Here is a 21,265-nt window from a genome sequence, read left to right as displayed (position 1 = left end):
TAAATTAGATGGTATTGAATAAAAATGTTATCTTAATTCTACAGTCTTACTACATTTTTACCTTAAATGGTACCCAAATATTTGAAACTGAGAACGCACCGTGTCAAGATGGACGCACATGTCGAACCAATTACGACATATTGTACTGGAATCCCCATAATGTGATAAGTGTTCGCTTTCCTGTATAAAAACGTCGGTGAGCCCATATTTTACGACAATAACCAAACATGTCACTCCCAGCACCCAACCTAAAGATTGTCCTCTGTATCATTGCGGTGTAATTTGTGTCAGCACATGAAGCTCTCTTGTCACTTCATTAAATGTTTATTATATGGCAATATGGTTTAAAAAGAAAATGCGATCTTTTCATGAAAAGAACTATTTTAAAAGCCTTTATAATTGAAGACCTAACAAGAAATAACTTTACGGTGTTTTTGTTTATCCAATTTACTGTGTATTGTGACATTATTCAGATATGCCTGTGTATTGACTGTACACAGGTATATATTTTCTTTGTCACTCGTACAAAATGCTACAGTTGTTCCATAATCAAAGATTGTGTTTTAAGTAAACGCGCATGGTTAATTTTTCTGTTTCATCTTTAAAAATTGCGTATATCATATTTTTTGTATAAGAGGAGAACCAAATACATGTTCCATATATACTTCGCGATTGCAATGTTCTTACAAACGCATACACTACCGACCTAGGATTGTTTGCATTGCTTTGAATGAATGTCTAAATGGTCACTAAAGAATTAAGACATTTGCTGGAACACGTGGGTAGAAATAATTTTTCCAGTTCCCGTCTTTCTACACTTTTACCGATGTCTAAATTTCTAGGTATCACAAATACAATGTAAAACAAAGCGGCTCGTTTATTGCTCTTCTTACTGATAGCCACAAAGCACGTGTGGAATAAATGTTTACATACAGTCAGTTGACTTCGATTGGTTCTGTAAAATCTGCGTCCAATTGATCCTACCTGATAATAATGAGTTTAAAGCTTTAAGAACGTCTTATCTGAGAAATTATAGACACTGTTACCTGTGACAACTATGTTTTATTTAACAATACTGCGTGATGTGGTAATGTACGAAACCTTCAATAATGACGCTGTTTTCAAAATCGTACACAAATGTAAGAGCATTGCGCTACCCTTCTTTCACTCAAACGGTCTACGTTCTGTAAAGATTGAAGTAAACATTTTAGTAAAGGCTATAAACGGTATCATCTGACAATGATGAGAGGTGACGATCATCCAATGGCAACCTTTCTAAAAGGGTGTGCGGCCTTTTTATCACGTAAGGTCGCATTCACACTAATGGACCATCTAGGCCGCAGATCAAATATGGCCGTCCCACTTGAATGCTTGTTGCGTAATTCCCACTGGAATTCAATGTCTTTTAGGGGATTAGACGGCAAGCTCTGAAGTGGGTTGCCATACTGTTCTGCGGACTTCTTAGTCCGCTGTTGTGCACCAAAAAGGCCTCACAGCGTACAAGTAAGCCGGGTTAAGGTGTGCACTCCAAAGGTCCCACGGTAATGTACACCTGCTCGACGCTATTCCCTGTGTCCCCGATCATGACTGCAGAGATGGGAAGATGCTCTTTTGCGGTCAAGAATCCTTCATCTGTTCTCCAACGGTTATCGTTGGCGTCACAGTTGCAGGGTTCGCCTGGAACACACAAATATATGAGTAAGGCTACATATGCACATAATTTTTTCTTTGGGAGAAAATGATTTAATTGGCATGGTAGACAACAATGTATTCATATACCTGCAGTACATTAATAATAATAATAACAACACATTTATTTTAAGTCTGGAATCCATTTTAAATGTTTAGTAGATTTTACATAAAAACAAGAACCTAAGAATACAATTAGCAAGATATATTAAATTAATAATTATCAAGAGAGATTAAGATTCTAGATAAAACAGCCAAATTATAACATAAAACCAATCACTAGTTAGATTACCAATAATAGAGATATGTTAATATACCGAGAAAGGAAGGTATTTGTCATTTCTTTTTTAAAGACGGTGTATTTATAATGTAAAAAAAGATACCGAAGACTGTTTAAGATTTCACATACTAATTGATTATATCGCGTGTTAATATTAAAAAAAAGCACATTCAACCAGCCATACCCAATGCACAGGAATCAGAAAGAGCGCATGCGCAGCCCCTGGTGACGGTAGTACCGTTGCCCGCCCAATACTCCAACTGTTCTCCTTCAAGTGTGGTCCAAAAGTCACATTTTGTTCCATAGTAAAAGGTGCAAGCATTGTAGCATTCCTTTTTAACGTACTGCCTGCATGTGGATGAAGCAGTGACCAAAGCGCGAAGCTGGGGGTTAGTTACACCTGGCCAGGAAGAAAATGAAATGTATGTGACATATTTGGGGTCACTTTGAGATACAATTACTGATGGACAAAAGCAACGGGGGATCCAGTGGGGCACATGCCCTTCCTAAAGCTTCTGAGACACGTGTACCCCCTTTAAGATTAGAAAGCATGGCATAGGGAACGAGAAAAAAAGTAATGTACCATCCCTAACCTAGCTCTACAGTAAACTTCTTTGTGTACTATAAATTTTATGATAATTGAAGATGCATTTAAGGGCATAGGAAACGAGAAAAACAAGCAATGTACCATCCCTGACCTACCTGTAGCTACACTGTTGTGAGAAAACTCTGCTCATGTATAAGTATGAATATAGGAATAACAATAAGAAAATAAGAAACCTCGGCTAAATGATCTGATTGAATGCGCATTTCACTGTACACACGAGCTGTAAAAACTTTCAGTCGAACCAAATGAGAACACTATTTACGAGGAAAACCACCTGGCATGTGGTTCTGTATGAAACCATGCATTGAATTCTGCCAACTCACCGTTGTAAACGAGCTGATGTTCGTAAAAATTTGGATCTTCATATCCTACAATGTGCTTCCTAGTGATTTGGTTGTGGTTCACCCTGACTGTGGGTGGCGTGGTTACCATGTCGCATTCCACTGGAAAAGGTGTCACCCCTCCGGGGCCGTCGGGGTCCACAATATAGGTACCACTTGGAGACTGCAATTGCTTGTTTTTCCAGTCTGCACAGGATGATTTAGCTTTAAAGAAGTGATGTCAAATTATATTTAATAGTTGAAATTTATACATTTTCATAAATCAAATACTCGCATTAGGGCCTATCACCCCAAGCCAAACGTTCCTAGATTGAGAGATATACAGATAGATAGATAGACATAATAAAGTGTTTGTCAGCTTGGCAGTCAGAGCCCATGGACTTTTTTTAGACTATAGTTGATAAATTCATATCTACCTATCCATTTATCTATCCATCCATCAATCTATGAAATACGTATCAAATACGCAATGCATGGTACCATTTCGATTCATCATCTTATTTTATTAAGAACAGATCTAGTCAAATACCTTGCAAAATAAGAAACACCCAGTCAGAATCCACTGATGTCGCTTCGTTGTGTACCGATAATGTCTCACAGGTTCCGTCAGATTCTTTGAAGTTAAGTGACTTACAAGTTGCACTGTGCAGTGTGCAATGAATTATGCAATCCTCCAGTGTCGGGCTGTGAAAAAGATTCACGTTAGTGCTCTGTGCACGCATGCCTTGCGTTTTCTTGTAAACATTGGTGAGTCTTTGCCCAAACGTTTGACAGAGAAAACAGAACAACAGCAACTTGGTGGCGTGACACACCATTGCAAAAATAGCTTTGGTGGGTTGGAATAGTTTGGAATCGATCATTTAAAGTGTGACCGCCCTCGTGAGCATGATGAATGGTGGATAACAAGGTTTCCATTGTACATGCAATTCAATTGACAGACTAAATGGGTTTCCTTCCTGTCCAAGATTTTGCTAAGCTGTCATTAACAAGTGCAACCTCTGTCAATTTGTCCTCACTTGTTTCCTTATCGAATCACTCTGAATTAATATAAGTAGTGGACAACAATCAATCAAAGACCACTTTAGAATTCATAACACCATAACTGCTATTGGTAGTGGTACCTCTCTGACAGACCCAAACAAGTACGTATTAATTTTTCCTTTACAGGTGATTCATTGTAAGAAAGAGTAAGAGTCGCCATTCGAGGCCCTAGCTTCATGTATGTTCTGTGTATATTTTGAAAGTGGAGTGTACTGGATATTTAGCAACAAGTAAAGATTAGTTATTATTCTACAGTATCATGAAGAGGTAATGAAAAATCTGTATGATCAGTTGTGAACTTAGTTCAACTAGCACGGTGTTACCTAATTAGACAATTGCAATAAATTGATTGATAGCTAATAACGGAGAGTAATAGAAAATGATAAATAAGAGATATTATGTAAGAGGGCAAAACATCACACCATCATCATATAAGGGAATGTTGATAGATTGACAAATAGTTTAGAGTGGAAAGTTGTGAGATTCTGTCTCTGTGAGAATTTTGTGAGATTCCAGAGATTCTGTCTGATGCATCATGATATTGGAAAAAATGTTGCAACAAATCAGCACTGTTAAGGGAATAAAAGTTATTGTTACGGAATTAAGGTAGAAAAATAACAGAATCGATAAACGCCAACAAAGAGTTGAATATTATAAAGCGCAAGCCGTTATTAACCACTTTTTTCTTTTCTAACGCGTAACTATGCGGTTTCCGTCATATGAACTCGTATTATGAACGTTTTTTCAATGCATTTCCCCATTGGTACATTGTGACTTTCAGAATAGACTACCTCTTTTCATACTTATCCAGGAAACACTTAAAACCTATCTACAGTATATGTCAGTATGCCCATTTCTTGAATTAAACCCGGTCCAGATGATATTTCCCATTTCCTTAATGGTTTTGGATGGGTATATCTTGAAGTTTAGGGGAAAATTGTTGAAAGCCCCAGAAAAATTATATTTTGTTGTATAAATATCTAACGTACGCTGACTGTATTTAACAGTATCAGTAGTTTTAGTTTGGATCTTCATTCGAATCTAAGCTTTTCAAAAAGGAAATGTTTTGAGAAAATTTTTAAAGCCTTTATCATTTCAGGAATACTTTAATTTATATCTCTTAAGCTTTAAGTTTTCATAAAATTTTTAATGATTTTATATTTAAACGGCGCTGTGACATGTGCTCCGCTTTTTTGAGAAATAGATTATTCTTATTATTGATTTTTTGGAGACAAGAGACTTCAGAGGAAATGTATGTTTCAAGCGCACTGCATTTTTATTGTCTTTTAATAAGATACAAGTGTATAAATATATATTTTATAAAAACATGTTTAAACATTCTGATGTACTTGTAATGTAGAAAAATATACAGATGACTTGTAAGCTTAACGTCGTTGCTATGACAACACTTCTGGCAATACTTCATCTGTCTGGAGACGTGGTCTCAGTTTGTGACACATTCGCGTTGCTGCAAGCGCCGCCTATCTGTCTGTAACGCATTTAGAGGAATCATGCTGCGCGGTCGTCAGTTGGCGGTAATGACGTCATAAGTCGCAAAGGCCTTCTGGCCAAATACGTATCACTCTGTCGTTATTCACTTTCCAACATCATAGACTGTGCTTTTGTTCATCCTCCTCATTGCCAGACATCATTCAGGCACTTGCTGCATCAATGCGTCTTATGTCTATAGAACATAGTTATCACAGCGATGCATAAGATAATATAGTCTTTTATAACCAGAAGGCAATTTCAATTTGTCAGATGAGAAAAAGTGTCACTAACAGTTAAAGTTGTCCTTGACTAAAACGTCCACGGTTTGGTATGGTTGGCAGTGAGAAAAAGTTAAATCGCATAATCTCCTAACAATATAGAAACGCATTAGGAATACGTTTGAGGATGTGTACAGTTGAATGGAAAGAAAAAAGGGCGAGTTTAGGCGATAGATCACCAAATTACCGCAACAATGCAGCAATCAGCGAAATAAATAGTAGAGTGCATGAGATGAAAATCGATTCAGCTCCACTGTCCGAGCAGGAGTTGCTGCCGAGATCTTCCCCGCCGTTGCAGTCGGTGGTAGAGCAGCATTTGGCGTTAAAACGGCAGATCGCCGCGCCGGCCGTGGACACAGACATACCGCTTGCAGTCGTGTAATCGCTGCAGGTTGCTCCCGTGGTCAGTCCCATGTAAGTCTTGACATCATCGGCGCAGCCGAAGGCATATCCGTCTGTGCCGTTACTCGTATAATAGTGAACGAACTGCAAATAACAAATAGTTCATGATCAGTTGATTTTGTTATGGCAGTGTTATCAAAATGCAAAATGCGATGTTTTTTAAACCATATATGCGGGAACACGGTCCTTATTATTTTTAAAAAACGGGAAACTTTTTTAGTTTACTTGAACAACAATAACATCAACGCTTAAAACGTCGAGGTTTTTCTGAATGAAAATACCCCCCTTAAAAGCCCCTTAAAAGACTCAACAAATACTTACAAAGCAGTCACTGCTTGCACACGTAGTGGTGTTTTGGTTAGCTTCCACTTTACAGTCCACTCCAGTGCCTGGGTCGCAGGATTTACAGCTAACACCTCCCTGTAAGAAAAAACATGGCATCGTTAGTGTGCTGTGTGTATTGTAATCTTCTTATAATGCATCCTCGTTGTCATTATTTCATTAATATATAACCTGTTTAAAAATCTGTCTTGTACAAAGTGTAATAACAAAATACATGTGTGTAACCATCAACAAAAAACGAGATTAGATAATTTTTCGGCCAATTTCGCGTGATTCTGCGACCTGCCTAAAAACCGAATGTGAATAAATGAACTGATATTTAACAATAGGATGGAATGAAAAGGACAAATTATGTCATTTTCATGTCACACTTTTATGTCACATCTTTTCACGTATATTTTTGTTTTGGGGAAATAATAACAATGAATACGTACAGAAGAAGAGGCAGATGAGCTCGATGAACTGGCAGCAGAGGTGGCCGTATTGGTCACGGTGGTAGCAGCACCACCGCCCGCTGATGATGCAGCAGCAGCTGATGTAGTGGCTGCAGCAGCACTGGCTGAGGACGTCGCTGCGGCATTCGCGGATGAGGATGCGCCAGCGCTGGATGCTGCGACTGCTGACGATGAAGCTGCAGCTGATGAGGAGGCGGCAGCAGCAGATGACGAAGCGGCCGCCGAGGAGGAAGCGGCGGCAGAGGAGGCGGCGGCGGACGCACTTGATGCGGCTGCTGAAGATGATGCGGCTGCTGAAGATGATGCGGCGGCGCTGTTAGAACTTGCAGAGGCAGCAGCAGAAGAAGAATCACTGGAAGATTGTGACCTGACGTCACGGGTGAGAAGGACGACACAGAGCGTCAATAACAGGACCTTCATCATGTTTGTAGTGCTGCGAAAATAAAATGAGGACACGTTATGGACATCAAGTTGTTTGCTTAAAGCATAAACACAAGTCTGTCTCTTAGTCTCTCTTTCTCTCAGTTAATAATCATAAAAGTACGAGGTAATGTGAATTGTCATGAAGTATTAAAACTTACAAACTTGCTAAAGCTTTATTTACTCAATCACAAAATTACATTATTAAAAGCTTAAGGCGATAAATGCTTAATTATGGTGTTTAGCCCCAAAAAGTGTAATTCTGTAGTTTCATATTACTGTAGCTAGGTTTCGAATGTATTGATCTCTCTTCCTGATTTCTTTTCTTAATTTTGTCTCCTACGTCGTTATGTTGATTTTTATTCTCACACTTCACTATGACAACGTTTTTGATGTTAAGATCAATACATCGATAACAAAAGCTGTAGCAAATACCCTGGTCACGAAAACAAAGTTGCTAAGACGTTTTGATCAATAAACCTGTGATTAATTGATCTGATCAAGGCAAGATTTTCATTAGCCATTAAATTTTTGTAGAGAAAAAAAGCGAAGAAACTTTCCAGAAATGTTTCAATTTACTTTTTATTGTGAACCATAAATTGTGAACCATAAATTGTGAGCCAAAAAAAAAAAAAAAAAAAAAGTTTTGCAGAGGATGGCTTAAGAATTGTACAACGGATACTTCACAAAGTACCGTCTTCTTTGGGTCTATTTTCTTGACAAGTGGTTGATTGAACGTTTCTATTTGATGCGGCGCTTTAGCAATCATTTGAATGTTCTGAACAAACACTTAATGCTTAATTGGGAGTTACCGAGTTAATGTTTTAAAACGCTGACCATTGACAGCCAAATTGGATATAAAAACATGTTTAAATACAGCTGTTTAACGAGATATAAAGCTCAAGATAATTGCAATAAACATCTATGCGGAAACTGAGAATTACTTACCACGGTTAGCAAACTTGGAGCTATTCTCTTGTGCTCTTTCTATCTTTTTCTTTAAGTGCACTGGTTTGGTGACAGCAAATAAGTATATCTGTTGCTCCTAGCTGTTTCTTCTTGTAAAACGTCTCTAGTTGTGCCACCGGAGCGCGGATATGCTCTTATAAACGACACAGGTGAGTTTGTTTTGGATATTGTTTCCATGCCATCAAATAAGTTTGTATTGTCAGCCTCTACCGCCAAGGAGGGCTCATAACACGGGGTATAATATGGATTAAGTGTGCTACATCTTTAATAATTCATGTCTATAATCGATACCGCCACGCTATTGTGACATTTACTTGTATGCTGATCGACAACAGGTGGATCAATGATCAAACAAGGGGAAATAATCGCTTATGATTTGCGACTTTGGGCGACAAAGTAAATCTTTTACCGAAGTGGCTTGTTAAAACAATGGCCGGGATCTCGTGGACACGACTGAAAATGTTCTAAAACAATTATATTACGTGTATCAAATATATATAGGCCAGTGCTATATAATATTTTCTGATTGTAATAAATACGAAACCTGTTGCACCTGGTTGCTCCCTGTAAGCACCTGGGGGCATTTTATGTCACTCCATCCATCATCTTCACACTCTAATGGTAAACATGTAGATAGAATTGACAAGCTGAAGTTGCTGAAGGTCTGCTTAGATAAATGTCAAAACCGAAATAAATTATGTAATTCGTAAATGACTGTATTCCAATGTTTAGTTTTATGACAAAAGCACTGCGTGGTGAACGGAAAAGATTAAATTCTCTAGACTTCTTTCTGATCAATATTTTAACATTTTTTTTACTTATTTCTTCATTATGATATATGTTACATAATTATGTGCATATTTATGACATGTAAATAATATGATTAATGTATTTCACATATATATAAATTTCCTGAGAATTAAGATAATAATCGGTCCTCTCTATAGGACATTTTGCGAATAAAAAGCACATTTTGTAGGCAAATTTTAATGCGCTTTTTAGGACCTTTAGGATAAAGAAAATAACCGTTTATGTAGCCAAGTGCTTCTGGTATTACTAAACATGACTCCATTCAAATGTGGGCCTGGCACCTTATATTTTGAAGTTAGAATGTTAAAATAGAAACCATTTGCAAAATCCTCTGTCAATTTACACTTATCCTCAAGAGCAGATCGGGACGTCAAAGGTTAAATCGAACTCTCATGGTTTTGTGATACAAGCAAATACAGGTGCGTTTAGCAGGGGTATACAAACCCCTACCTAGGCTTTTGTTGTATTCAGTAAACCTACAAAATATTTCCAAATATTTCTCTACTCGCTCCCGGCTTCATTACTAGGCCAACCAATTCGATATTATCAATATGTCTATTGTTACAGTTTCGTCAATTAGCAGATCAGTATGCAAAAAGAGCAGAAGAAATGATCAATCAATATTCACTATAGTAAAAGGGACTTTGTATTGCGGTCTTTCAGCATTCGTTGTGATGTAATCGATAAATGGGCAACAACAACAGTAGTAAGAAAGATCAATCGACCAGTGCATGGAAACGAAAATATTTCATTACAACCCCAAAGAATACAATATTAATGTATTAACTGCCGTTACTCTTGCAGTAGGGCCTGAGTTTGAGGCGATTTCCTTTCTAAATATTGTGATTGAGGTTCTTGTGTCTACGGGTTAGCTGTTGACAGTCACAAGGATAATTTATTACATTTGGTTGAATGGGAATAAAGCCGAACAAGGCAATTACAATATGAAATGAATTGCCACTTCAAATGTATAGCCGATCTGAGACATTTGGTAGCCTTCAAGTTAATCACAAGTGGTCGGTAAATTTGGTGTCGGAAAAAACAAGCCGGTTGAAGCTGGTTTTTGGATGATAAATGGTTCACCAAGCCAAAATGATAAAACTTTTGAACTTGACTTGTATTTTAAAGCAATGACAAAATTCCCGCGATCCCCCCCTCCCACCAGGTGATAGCGGTAAGATAAGAAGAAATGCGAAAACTGCGCAGTCGACGGCCATATGCATAGACACTGCTGCAATTTTGTCTGTACATAAAAATTCCACGGTTATCAGTTTAGGGGCTTTTAAAGGTCATTTGGCATATTCTTTATTTTATCTTCTTTCTTAATGGTTTTGAGTCAGGCTGCGACTTTTCTAACACAAGCTACATATAGTTCTATAGTGGCCAGTGAATAGAGAAGCTATAATTACAGGCTTCGATGTTGATTATTTAGCATTTCGTTACTTCAGAAACACGTTACCAAGTGCAGAGATATCTTCGCCTCTTGTTTATTGCACAGCTCCTGACATTTTAATAAATATTTTATTGAGAAGTAAACAGCAGAGAAACATTATGAGAACTTTGCGACCAGAACAATGGTCTAAGATTTATAGATATGCCAATATCAGAGACTCAGTATTCAAAAGTGCTTGCACAACTTTAATTCATTGTAACATTTTCATTTTTATTTTATTTTTGTTTTCAATAAATATTTGAGCAGAAATCCGCTCTTGCCATTAGCCTGAGATATATTTTCCCACGGGAGCGCAAAATTTACCCCGATCCCGAACAAACGTCCCGGCCTCGGTAGCGCCAGAGAGGGCACGCGTTTCAATATCTTCGTCATTTGTTATTGCACAGGTCCTGACATTTTAATAAATAATATATTGAGAAGATTGAGAAGTAAACAGCAGTAACTATAGCCGCGTAAATTGAATAATACCATTAACAATAAATGACGAAGTATATTGGAAGTGGCTTTGTCGATCTCTTAAGTCAGCATGCATGCAATCAAGGGTGTACAACATTTCGGTCGTCGTTTGAAAATCGATACGAGACGTAATTGTTCCAAAATCTGGCGACATATATTTTTGATGTTTTATAGATTTCATCACAATGTGGAGGGCTGCGTGTAGTGTTACTGTACCAATATTTGTTCTATTTCTTTATTCAGAAGGTGAAAGTTCAGTTGAACCCCGAGCCTCAGTGGAAGGTCACGCTTTGAATCGTTTTGTCAAATCCTGTTGTAATTCTTTAATTAAAAAAAAAAATAATAATAAGCTTGTAACCCTCTAACAGGGTCGCAGATTGATTTTTTCAATAAATATTCACAGACCCTGAAGGAAGGTATAGATTTTGGCGAAGTCCAAAGTTGTGCAATTTCCGTGTAGTTTAATTTGGTTTAATAAAAGGTCTGCATAGTTACAGTGTACAAGGTCGGTTTATTATTAGCATCAAATTCTTATAAAACGCGTCAAGTAATAAGAATTTTGAGCGAAGCATAGCCAAAAAGAATCAGAGCTCCGTTTTGTGTACGAGAGACGGACCACGCATACGCCATGTATTTCACAATTCAGATACTACCTATCGTAATATCCCAACCAATACAGTGCAATTATGATGGAAATAGAAAACTGCTACTTCCGTCCGTACCTATCTTCAACAAAACATCGCCACTTATAAAGAACTAACATATCAAATCATGAAAGCTTATTTTGAAATTTAAAAAAGTATTTTATCCTCTCATATATATATATATAAATATACAATATTTATTCATACACATAAAAGTTTAATACAATTAAAGACAAAGGACTTTCATTTTGTCATTTTGGCTACTACCTTTCAAACAGACGAAAAGAAGTGACTGATAGACAGCAGTAGAATCTGTCTTGCTGTTGTTAAAAATGACAAACTGAGGACAATACCCCCCCCAAGTGATGAAGAGCAAAGCCTTGTTGATTTGATCGACTTCAGAGCAATGAACTAGACAACTTGACTAGTGAGTTTGATTTCACCTTCTGACTATCACTTAATTTACAGAAAATAAGAGAATGAGAATTAAGTAAGCATTGCGGATACGTTTTATCTTTTCATCACCTCGACAGCTACTGTAACAGAGTTTTATTTATTCTACCAGAACATTTTTGTCCTAATTCTACTACTTCACGTTTTAGGCAGAGTCCCAACATGTATTCCTTGCTGTGCAAGCAGCTGTACAATATCAGAAGACAGCTGAACAGTCTGTGGCTCCACGGTATCTTCCCCGTTCTCATCATGGTGGATAGTGATATTCTCCCCGGACTGCTGCTGTAGTAGAGCCCCCTCCTCCTCCTCGTTGGCAGACTCCCCTGACGTACTGGCCTCCACTCCCTGTGTTAACAACTGCTGTATTATCCCAGACTGTGAGGGTTGTATGTACAGAGTAGTGTAATTCACACCTCCAATGTTCTGAGTTTCTATCAGGTGCTCCTGGGGTTCCTGAGAGGACTGAGACTCTGTCTCTGATGGCAGACTGGACCCCTGCAGGAAGGAACTGATGCTGACATTGGCCCCCACTGCAGAGAGATAGTCTGGCAGGGTGACTACAGTCTGGTTACTAGCAATGGAACCACCTATCTGGCTGTGGGTCTGCCCCTGCATCAGTTGAGATGATTGCAGTTGTTGAGCCTGCTGTGATATTGTGTTAGGTGAGACTGGTGCAGCATAGCTAGCACTGGCACTGGCCCTGCTCTGCCTGCCTTGTCTCTGGTCTGTCAGGAGAGTCTGTGCCGAGTTGGTACTGACTGGCTCTGAGCTGCCCTGGCCTAAGTTGAGCAGGATTGTCTGTGCACTGATGTTCTGGAAACAGAGAGAGGCAGAAGTAGAATGAGTTGAGGCTTAGAAATGGTGGTTCTATTGAGCAAAAATACTAGTTGTAATTAGAGAAAGGTTGGAATAAAGTGTTATGGGTCATACATTTTTCTCATCATTTTCACAAGTTTACAAAACTTATGCTGAGGGGAGAGGGGGTTACTGTCTTCAGTACGCTTTTGAAAAATAATAAAAATGATTATCCAAATTGCTGTCAAAGGTCATCATTTTTAACTTTTCTCCTTAAACTCTCTGAACGAGGGGAAGGGAGTAACTTGTAACTTTCCACACAGGTTATATAACAACATTTTAGCAATACTGTCATTAGTAATACAACTGACAGAGATCAGTGCCATTTGTCTACATTCGTTCTGAAAACCAACTATTTGCCATATTATAAAATCTCCTAAGAAGCCTGATTTCATGTTATCACCACAAGAACACAGCTCACCTGTGGGTTACCCTCTGTTGGCTGCTGTATCACCTGCTGCTGTAACAACTGCTGATTCAGCACATTTTGCTGCTGCTGAAGCTGTAACTGCTGCTGGTGAATCTGCTTCTTCAGCTGAAGGAGCTGCTGTCTCTGACTTTCCAACTGTATCTGCAACATACAGAGATGTTATTTGGTCAGAAACTACTGACAAAAGTCAATTATCTCATCTGACTATTTTTGCAGTAGCTTGTGGATAGTTACCCCTGCCAAGGAGGTTATGTATTCACCCCTGTCTGTCTGTCTGTTTGTTTGTTTGTTTGTCATCAACATGGGAAATGGGTTAACTTAGAAGTGATTAGTTTTTGGTGGTGATCCGGATCAATAATCAATCAATAATCAATAATAATAATAATAAACCCTGCCTTGGCGGAGGTCTGCGCTCTCCGAGTGCTTTTCTAGTTGTGTTATAGCCTCATCATAAAATTGATAAATCTTCACCTTTGTTCCCCAACGTCATTATAAAGTAAAAGTTCCACATCAATTTATATCTGTTGAATTCAGAATATGAAAATGGGTCCGTGACCAATAAACAACATCTTCCAATCTCGTCTCTTACAGCGTTAGTGACCTGTTCATCCTCCTGTGAGAGCACAGTGACCAGGGAGTTCTCCCCTCCAAACTGGTGCAGTATGGACTGTGCTGGGTTCTCATTGGATCCTGATCCTGAGGCAAACAGGTTCACCACCTGTAGAGGGCGCTCTGGCTGCTGGGCTGGACTACTTTCATCTAGCAAAAGGAGAATGAGTTTATACTTTCGCTTTTTTAACATGATTAATTAACATTTTTCTAGATTCGGGAATAGTACAGTGAGTAATACTGCAGTTTTGTAATGTTTTAAAAACAGTTTAAAATTCTAAATAAAGAAAATATTTTTTCTTCTTTTTACAAACAGATAATTTTAATGATCAATATCTAATATTTTATTTTGACATCTTATATTTTCAGGCTCCAGTTTTCTTAAACGTCTCTACAGACACTACTTCTCCATTTCACCAAATCCGGACAAAGTTTAAAAACTTCTTACTGATTTTTGCAACTTGTTTTTTCTTCTTGGGGTGATTCTTCCAGTACTTCTTCAGGCCATGCTCAGGTGGATCTCTGTCCCCTCCAGTCTGTTTCATCTGTTCATTGACTTTGTTCATCGTGCCATTGCTACAGCCAGTCACTAGTTGGATGAACTTATAGCAGTTGGTACGATAGCCACCTGAAAATAGGAATTAACCACATAACATTAACTTATATAATTATATTAACATACACAAATTCTCGACATATGAATGCTAGCAAAAATAAAAATGAAAATGTGGAATTCATGTGTATCATTTGGATAAAGAGTTGAATTTGTAGCAGCTGCCCCCAGAAAAAAAAATTCCCTCACATGTATTCAAAAGATGGACTTATAGTTCACCTATGTGAAGTAATAATAAGCTTGCAAACTAGACAATTTGGCTGCAATGACACCAGCAAGTTTTTTAAAATCAAAACTTCCCCACAGCAGTCTCAGGAAATGGTGAAGGTTACAATTATCAAGCTAGCTACTAAAATATCTGAGGTAAGCCAGTGATATATCTAAATAACTTTTGTTAAAATTTATCACATATATTACCAGAAGGGGTAAGCATCTCTGCTATCACCCTGCGAGCTTCCATCTGTCCTGACTGTGCCCGTTCTCGCCACTGTTCCAGTAACTTGGGGTGGGTCAAGGCAATCTGGAGTGAGAAGAGGATCCTGTTAATAACAACTTACTGTGTGCAACATAAGATGTCAGGGTTTCCACTGACAACCACTGGTTACCTTGTACAATATAAGGTAAAACCATTTCTGTGAACACTACGTATTATGATAATTTTAGAGATGGGGGTAAGGGGCCTTGGCCCACTTTCATAAAGAAATTAACCCCAACTTTACAGTCTAAGGAAAACTCCTACTGTGTATAAATTTGCCATATTCAACTTCAAATGGTGCGTTTCTTCTGTGTTGATGGAATACCACTGTTACGTTGACAAATTAAATTTGATTCAGTACCTTTTTTTCAGAAATGAATTTATTCATATTTATATACGTTCGTATTTCAAATACTTACTGAGACACAACTAAACATGCAGCACCTTTCCTTTGGCAAGTCACTAATGTTGATGAGGGGCAACTGAGTGTTGGTCTTCAAATTATTCTTTTCAAGTCGATTACCAGTCTGAAAATAATGCAAAAATTTAATATTTTTAATATTTCCTGTCATTTCAATCTCTCAATTTTAAATCTTAAACAATACAATAAATGATATATGTTGTATTTTAACTGCACAGTTAACTTTAACTTAGTAAATACTGGAAAGAAATACAATTAACTTTACTCTTTCAGGGCCAACTTAATCTTCCAGGTCTTGTCCATATATATGTGTTAATATCATATGTTAATCATGTGATTTAAACCTCGTCACCTATCCTTGCATATGCACCAGCCTGCAAGCTAACTGTTTTCAAATTACAGGGACATAATTCACCATACCGATAACTAAAACCCAATTCTGGTAGCTTGGAATATATAAGTTTCAATTGTTCAAAATTTCTTCAAAAAGTTCAAATATTAGATTCAAGCTTTTCATTATACCATTTCCACAACCTCACCTCATCAGTTTTCAGTCTTTTGTGTAAGAAGTTATTGGAGTATATCAACACCCTCTGGGTGGCTCTCTCACAGAACTTGAGCTCCTCCTTCAGAAACCTCCGGTTGGAAAGCACAAATTCTTCAAAGTTTTTTGATCGCTTGTGACCATTGCCCAAGCCTACTTTTGAAGATCTGGAAGGAAGGCAATGGGTTCAGTTTTAGCTACAAATCTCACTGTGCCTTCATTTTATTTATGAGTGGTGTGATATACAAGGCTGTTATGGAAATCCACAATCCATATCTTTTATCACCAAGACCCCTCCACATGTATATGTCATATGTCCTATTCCTGATCATATTTTCTAAATAACATTCTTGTGCTATTAGATTACGAAATAACCCCAAGTAATGAAAGTTGTTTTTTTTTTTTTTCAGTCTTTCACAAACACATTGATAATACAGCTGTGTTGACCAAAACATCAAGATTTGCAAAACATAAAAAAAAGGTCAGGAATATGACCTATTATCTCAACATCTGAAGGCATCCTTGGACAATAAAGTACCTTTTCAGTTTCCCAGTACTAGTCATAGTTATCTCCACAGGATCGTAGCACTTCTCCTGGCTGAGGCGCTTGGCGTCTTTTAACACCTGGAGCAGAATGCTTGCTCTCTTCCTGGATTCCTCCATGTTGTCTCCAGTCCCCATTATATAACGCTGCATGCACCCACATGGCTTGTTTTTGAAACTTGGACAGAAGAGCTTCTCAGCTTTAATGAAAAAAATCGAGATATTTCATTATTGGCACATTTTCTGAGGATTTCAATAATAAACCTGTGCTTCCTAGCTACTATTGCTAAATAAAGGAGACATTTTTAGGTGTTTACCTATATTTACTAGCCGCACAGAATGTTAGAATGTCTTACTGACTAATTTGACCTTCCAATAAAATTATTGAATATACATGTGCACAAACAGTATTGAAGATAAACCTTTTTACTGCATTAGTACTTCCTTGTAATTATAATCACTTACCATCTGGGTCATTAAGACCTTCTACTAAAGACAAAGCAAACGTTTTTGCCTCATCCAGGTATTTCTCCTTCGTTTCCTGGGGCACCTGAAGCTTTTCTTTGGATGGGCGTGGCCTTCTTGGGCGTTCAAACGCCAATCCTAGGAAAGAGACACAGACACAATGAGAGGTTTTATTTGATGTCTTCATAAATCTGATAGTGTACCTAATTAAACTGAACCTTTAAGGACAAAGTCAGCACATGTGCACTTTTGTGTGAGTTGGTGTATATGTGACTTTTTATGTTAACATGCTTGATGGCAGATAACAAGTAGAGAATCAATGTAAGACAGGTCTTTAGGCAGGGGGAGGAGGGAGGAGGTCAGCGGGGCTAAAAAGAACCCCTTTTAGGCCACAAAAGGTCCACTCTTCTAAGTGTCGCCTGAGTAGTGTAAAAAGGTCAACTTTTTTCCAGAAAAAAAAAGCCCTTCACTGGCTACAGGCCTGTAAGAAATCATTTGCTCAAGCCAAGCAGTTTCCACTCACCGCAGGCATTGCACAGTGTCAGTGTATTTCCAGTAGCAGGATCTATCTTGTGCCTCGGCATAGGCTGGTGTTTTGAAGGTAGTCCTCCTCTGTTCTTACTGTTCATAGGATTGCACACATATGGAGACTTGCAAATATCACAGCTAAATGGCTTACCTACAGAAGATACAGAAATGGGTGACAGAAGTTGAACAAATGAATTGAAAACTTTGACCTGGATTGGAAAAATAATTATTTGACTGAACATAAATCATTACACCATTATTTTTCTGATCAGAATCAGTATGTTACTTTTTTCTTGAATCCTATTTGATCAAAATGGTAAAACTACTTCAATGCAACAGTTAAATATTTTATCCACAAGTTGTTTTATATTTCAAAAGTCAAATTGTACTCCAATTCTTCTTACCATCAGGAGCTTTATCATAGGCCCTAACTTGTATAACCTTTCTGGGAGTATCTTGTTTTCTGCCACCACTCTTCTTTTTCCGTTTGCCAGTTCCCTTGCTATTTGAACCTCCAGGAGCAGGAGAATAGGATCTCTTCTGGCGACGACTACGTTCACTCTTTCTGGTACCAGATTGAGGCTGCATAACAAAAAATAAATGAATAAATGATAATGATAATAATTAAACAAATTGATATTTGACATGAAAAATAAACAGTTCATTTTTTAATTCTATCCATCTTAAGTGATATTACCTAACCTTTATTTTAATATATTTCACTTTCCCTGCGATAAACAGATATTAAATAAATATAAAAATTTTAAATTGAAAGAAAACAAGACAAAAGAAAAATTTAATAAATAAGACAATTTATTATTTTAAAAAAATAATAAAGATGAATAATCATCTTACTGTAGTTTTCTTCTTTTTTGTTTGTTGTGGTGGCAGTGAACTGGCATCACTTTCTACCCCAGATAAACCTCCTGGCGTGGGGTTGTACAGAAACAGCATCTCTGAGGCATCGACGGGACTATCTGTACAAATATATAAAAGTGATGTTGAAATGCCGAGAAGAGAGAGAGAAAGAGAGAGAGAGAGAGCGCAGAGAGCGGGGATAGAAAGCGACGATGGCCAAATATCAAAATTCCACAAATTAAAAAAAAAAAAATCAGAATTATTATCATGGCAAAGCGAATTACTTACGTTTGGCCTCAACAAAATTTATTTACATAATAACATTTTAAAAACATGATGTTCACACTATTTCTGTATGATTTGTACTACTAGTAAATAAGCATCTCCTAAAACGAAACTTCGTCTGCTCTGAAAAACTAAAGTGCTCAGCATTTGGGGGAATCCCTCCACAGGAGAAACTGAAAATGGTCTTACCAACAGATATGAATGCATCTTCGTCGTCTTCATCATTCACTGCGGTTGAGTCGTCTGCTGTCACATCCTGCGGGTCTTGAGTATCTGACGAAGATATTGCACTTGATTCGGAGATTGGATGTACAACAATCATCCCGGATTTCATTGGATTTGTATTGAAGTTAGCCCAGTCGGTCGCCATTGCTCTTATCGCATCTCCCAGGCTGTGGTGCTCCACAAACAGTGTTATCGATTCTAAATTTAATGTTCTGGGGCTTCTTTTTACCTTAGTCAAACGGTGTGTCTTTTATAATTTTCACAACAACATAATCTTTATTCTATCGTAAACGCTCTGTCTTATAATCAAAAACCTTATTTTTAAATGCCAACATTCGAGCTTACTTTTAGATTCAGCCGAGTAACTTCCTTACTTCCAAGCTGAGCCAAAGATGGAGGCGATTTACAGTATCCCGTTCAAGGTGTTGGAATGTCCAAATCTGAAGCTCAAAAAGCCTTCATGGGTGAAAACACCCTCAGCAATGTTTGTGTATGCTGCAGTTTTACTGTCGTATTTCTTAGTAACAGGAGGTGAGTTGTTCTTTTCGAGGAATCGGCCTTAGAATTCCCTGCCGGGGAAATGGGTCAAGTTGTCGGTGCCACGTTGAGTTTTCCTCCTTGGCTTTAAATAATTATTTCAGTTACTACACTAGCCAGTGTCGAACCAGTTATTTACTTTCATCTGTTTACATTAATTATACGCTTTTTTTGTATGAATTGTTGATTGCCAACTGATATATAGCCGAATAGCATAGCCTAAGTATTATGAGGATAATTCTCCGTTTATTTACTTACATGTACCCAGATCGATAAGAAGAGTTATCTTATTTAAAACGTTATTTTTCACTTTTAGGTATTATTTACGATGTTATTGTTGAACCACCAAGTATAGGGTCTACAACAGATGAAAGAGGAAACTCACGACCTGTAAGAAAATGCTGTTATTGAACAACTTTATGTAGAACTTTGATTCAAAATTGTGGACTTGTAATAAATTCCCAGTACAGAATACAAAAAAAAAAAAAAAAAAAAAATTACCTCTCTCACGGCATCGTTTGTTGTCAAACCCTTAGAAAATACACTTCTTGTACACTGATAAGACTTCGGGTTTTATTAATATTATCATGGATATAAGTATGTAAATGCATATAATATAACAACCTTGTATGATTTATCCATGATATCTGATAATTTCCTTTTTCTAGGTTGCATTTATGCCCTATAGGGTCAATGGTCAGTACATTATGGAGGGTCTTGCCTCAAGCTTTCTCTTCACAATGGGAGGTCTGGGCTTTGTCATCCTAGACCAAACTAACAGTCCTCTGACGCCAAAACTGAACAGGATCCTGCTCCTGGTCGTAGGCTTTGTGTGCATTCTTATATCATTCTTCATGTGCAGGGTTTTCATGAGGATGAAGCTACCGTAAGTTTTATTATGCACACACACACACTTACACACACACACACACACACACACACACACACACACACTACTAGTATTTCTGTTATATGTGCAAAGATTTTGCGCAAGGTATTGTATAAAATATAAATTTTAAAATTACTGTTTTTTTGCACTTACAGCTCTAAAATAGTATTTTTGTTGTGAGGTGTTTTTTCAGAAAGAAATTTCCCCTAATCTTGACATTTCAATAATTTAGATGTTCATCCACTTTTCAGGGGCTACTTGATGGGATAGGTGACTGAGAAATTCACAGAAACTATTTGATGAACATTTACTATGCAATTGTAGAAGTGTCACCTTGTAAGAAACAACCAAAGAAGGAATGTAAGAAGTTCTTTGATAAAGGAAGTGTGAAATAAACATGTTTATAACATGCTTAGAAACAGTGAGAGGAAAGATAATAATTAAGACTCAGACTTGGGTGCATTAAACCCGGAGATAAATTTATATTTTTATTACTGTAAAAATAAAACTAAAGCTTTTGGTATAAAAGAAAGTGTACTTCACATTAGAACTGCATGCTGAATAAAAGCAATTGCTGAGAGCACCACCTGGTGGTAGGAACAATGAACCATTAGAAGACGGATTCATGACTCACCACATGGACTTTAAATGTACATCTCCAGATATGTTCTGAGAGTAGCATGTCAAGTCTGTACTTACAAGTCATTCCATCATGAAGAAATAAAGAAAAATATTATTTATCAGAAAATTTGTTGCTTTTTTTACATGGAGATGTTTTACTGAAATGAACAAGGTGTTTGATACTAAAATCTTATTGAGGCCAAATTGAAAGGTGTTAGCTGTCTACAATATTAAGA

General features: G+C 37.5%; 5 protein-coding genes across 6 annotated transcripts in view; 1 reads left to right on the top strand and 4 right to left on the bottom strand.

The window, feature by feature from the left end:
- Positions 1-21,265, bottom strand: part of LOC106161725 (protein SLC31A2) — a 96,884-nt gene that overhangs the window by 62,077 nt on the left and 13,542 nt on the right. The gene's annotated exons all lie outside the window — the stretch shown is intronic.
- Positions 912-3,142, bottom strand: LOC106180323 (contactin-associated protein-like 2). The gene is made up of 3 exons (XM_087009571.1): positions 2,900-3,142; positions 2,154-2,369; positions 912-1,677 (listed from the first exon to the last, which is right to left on the bottom strand). The coding sequence occupies exons 1-3, from the start codon at positions 3,006-3,008 to the stop codon at positions 1,514-1,516; spliced, it is 489 nt and encodes a 162-aa protein (XP_086865697.1). The 5' UTR covers positions 3,009-3,142; the 3' UTR covers positions 912-1,513.
- On the bottom strand, positions 5,212-8,528 carry LOC112042653 (uncharacterized). The gene is made up of 4 exons (XM_024077518.2): positions 8,295-8,528; positions 6,906-7,359; positions 6,451-6,549; positions 5,212-6,213 (listed from the first exon to the last, which is right to left on the bottom strand). The coding sequence occupies exons 2-4, from the start codon at positions 7,347-7,349 to the stop codon at positions 5,911-5,913; spliced, it is 846 nt and encodes a 281-aa protein (XP_023933286.2). The 5' UTR covers positions 7,350-7,359; positions 8,295-8,528; the 3' UTR covers positions 5,212-5,910.
- On the bottom strand, positions 11,846-19,335 carry LOC106180336 (uncharacterized). Of its 2 annotated transcripts, none has more exons than XM_013564295.3 (13): positions 18,947-19,335; positions 18,470-18,591; positions 18,019-18,196; positions 17,610-17,765; positions 17,087-17,224; positions 16,617-16,821; positions 16,074-16,245; positions 15,533-15,640; positions 15,056-15,158; positions 14,474-14,653; positions 14,006-14,175; positions 13,408-13,557; positions 11,846-12,944 (listed from the first exon to the last, which is right to left on the bottom strand). In XM_013564295.3, the coding sequence occupies exons 1-13, from the start codon at positions 19,125-19,127 to the stop codon at positions 12,270-12,272; spliced, it is 2,538 nt and encodes an 845-aa protein (XP_013419749.2). In that variant the 5' UTR covers positions 19,128-19,335; the 3' UTR covers positions 11,846-12,269. The 2 variants fall into 2 exon arrangements, with proteins under 2 accessions (XP_013419749.2, XP_013419750.2); XM_013564296.3 differs by having other exon boundaries at positions 14,018-14,175.
- On the top strand, positions 19,334-20,830 carry LOC106180337 (oligosaccharyltransferase complex subunit ostc-B). The gene is made up of 4 exons (XM_013564297.3): positions 19,334-19,513; positions 19,836-19,909; positions 20,188-20,405; positions 20,660-20,830. Exons 1-4 carry the CDS (start codon positions 19,375-19,377, stop codon positions 20,676-20,678), a joined length of 450 nt encoding a protein of 149 aa, XP_013419751.1. The 5' UTR covers positions 19,334-19,374; the 3' UTR covers positions 20,679-20,830.

The sequence above is a fragment of the Lingula anatina genome, chromosome 3 (assembly GCF_051362555.1).
Source record: "Lingula anatina isolate TDL-2025a chromosome 3, LinAna3.0, whole genome shotgun sequence".
NCBI lineage: Eukaryota > Metazoa > Brachiopoda > Lingulata > Lingulida > Lingulidae > Lingula > Lingula anatina.
This window is presented reverse-complemented; position numbering and strand designations above follow the sequence as displayed.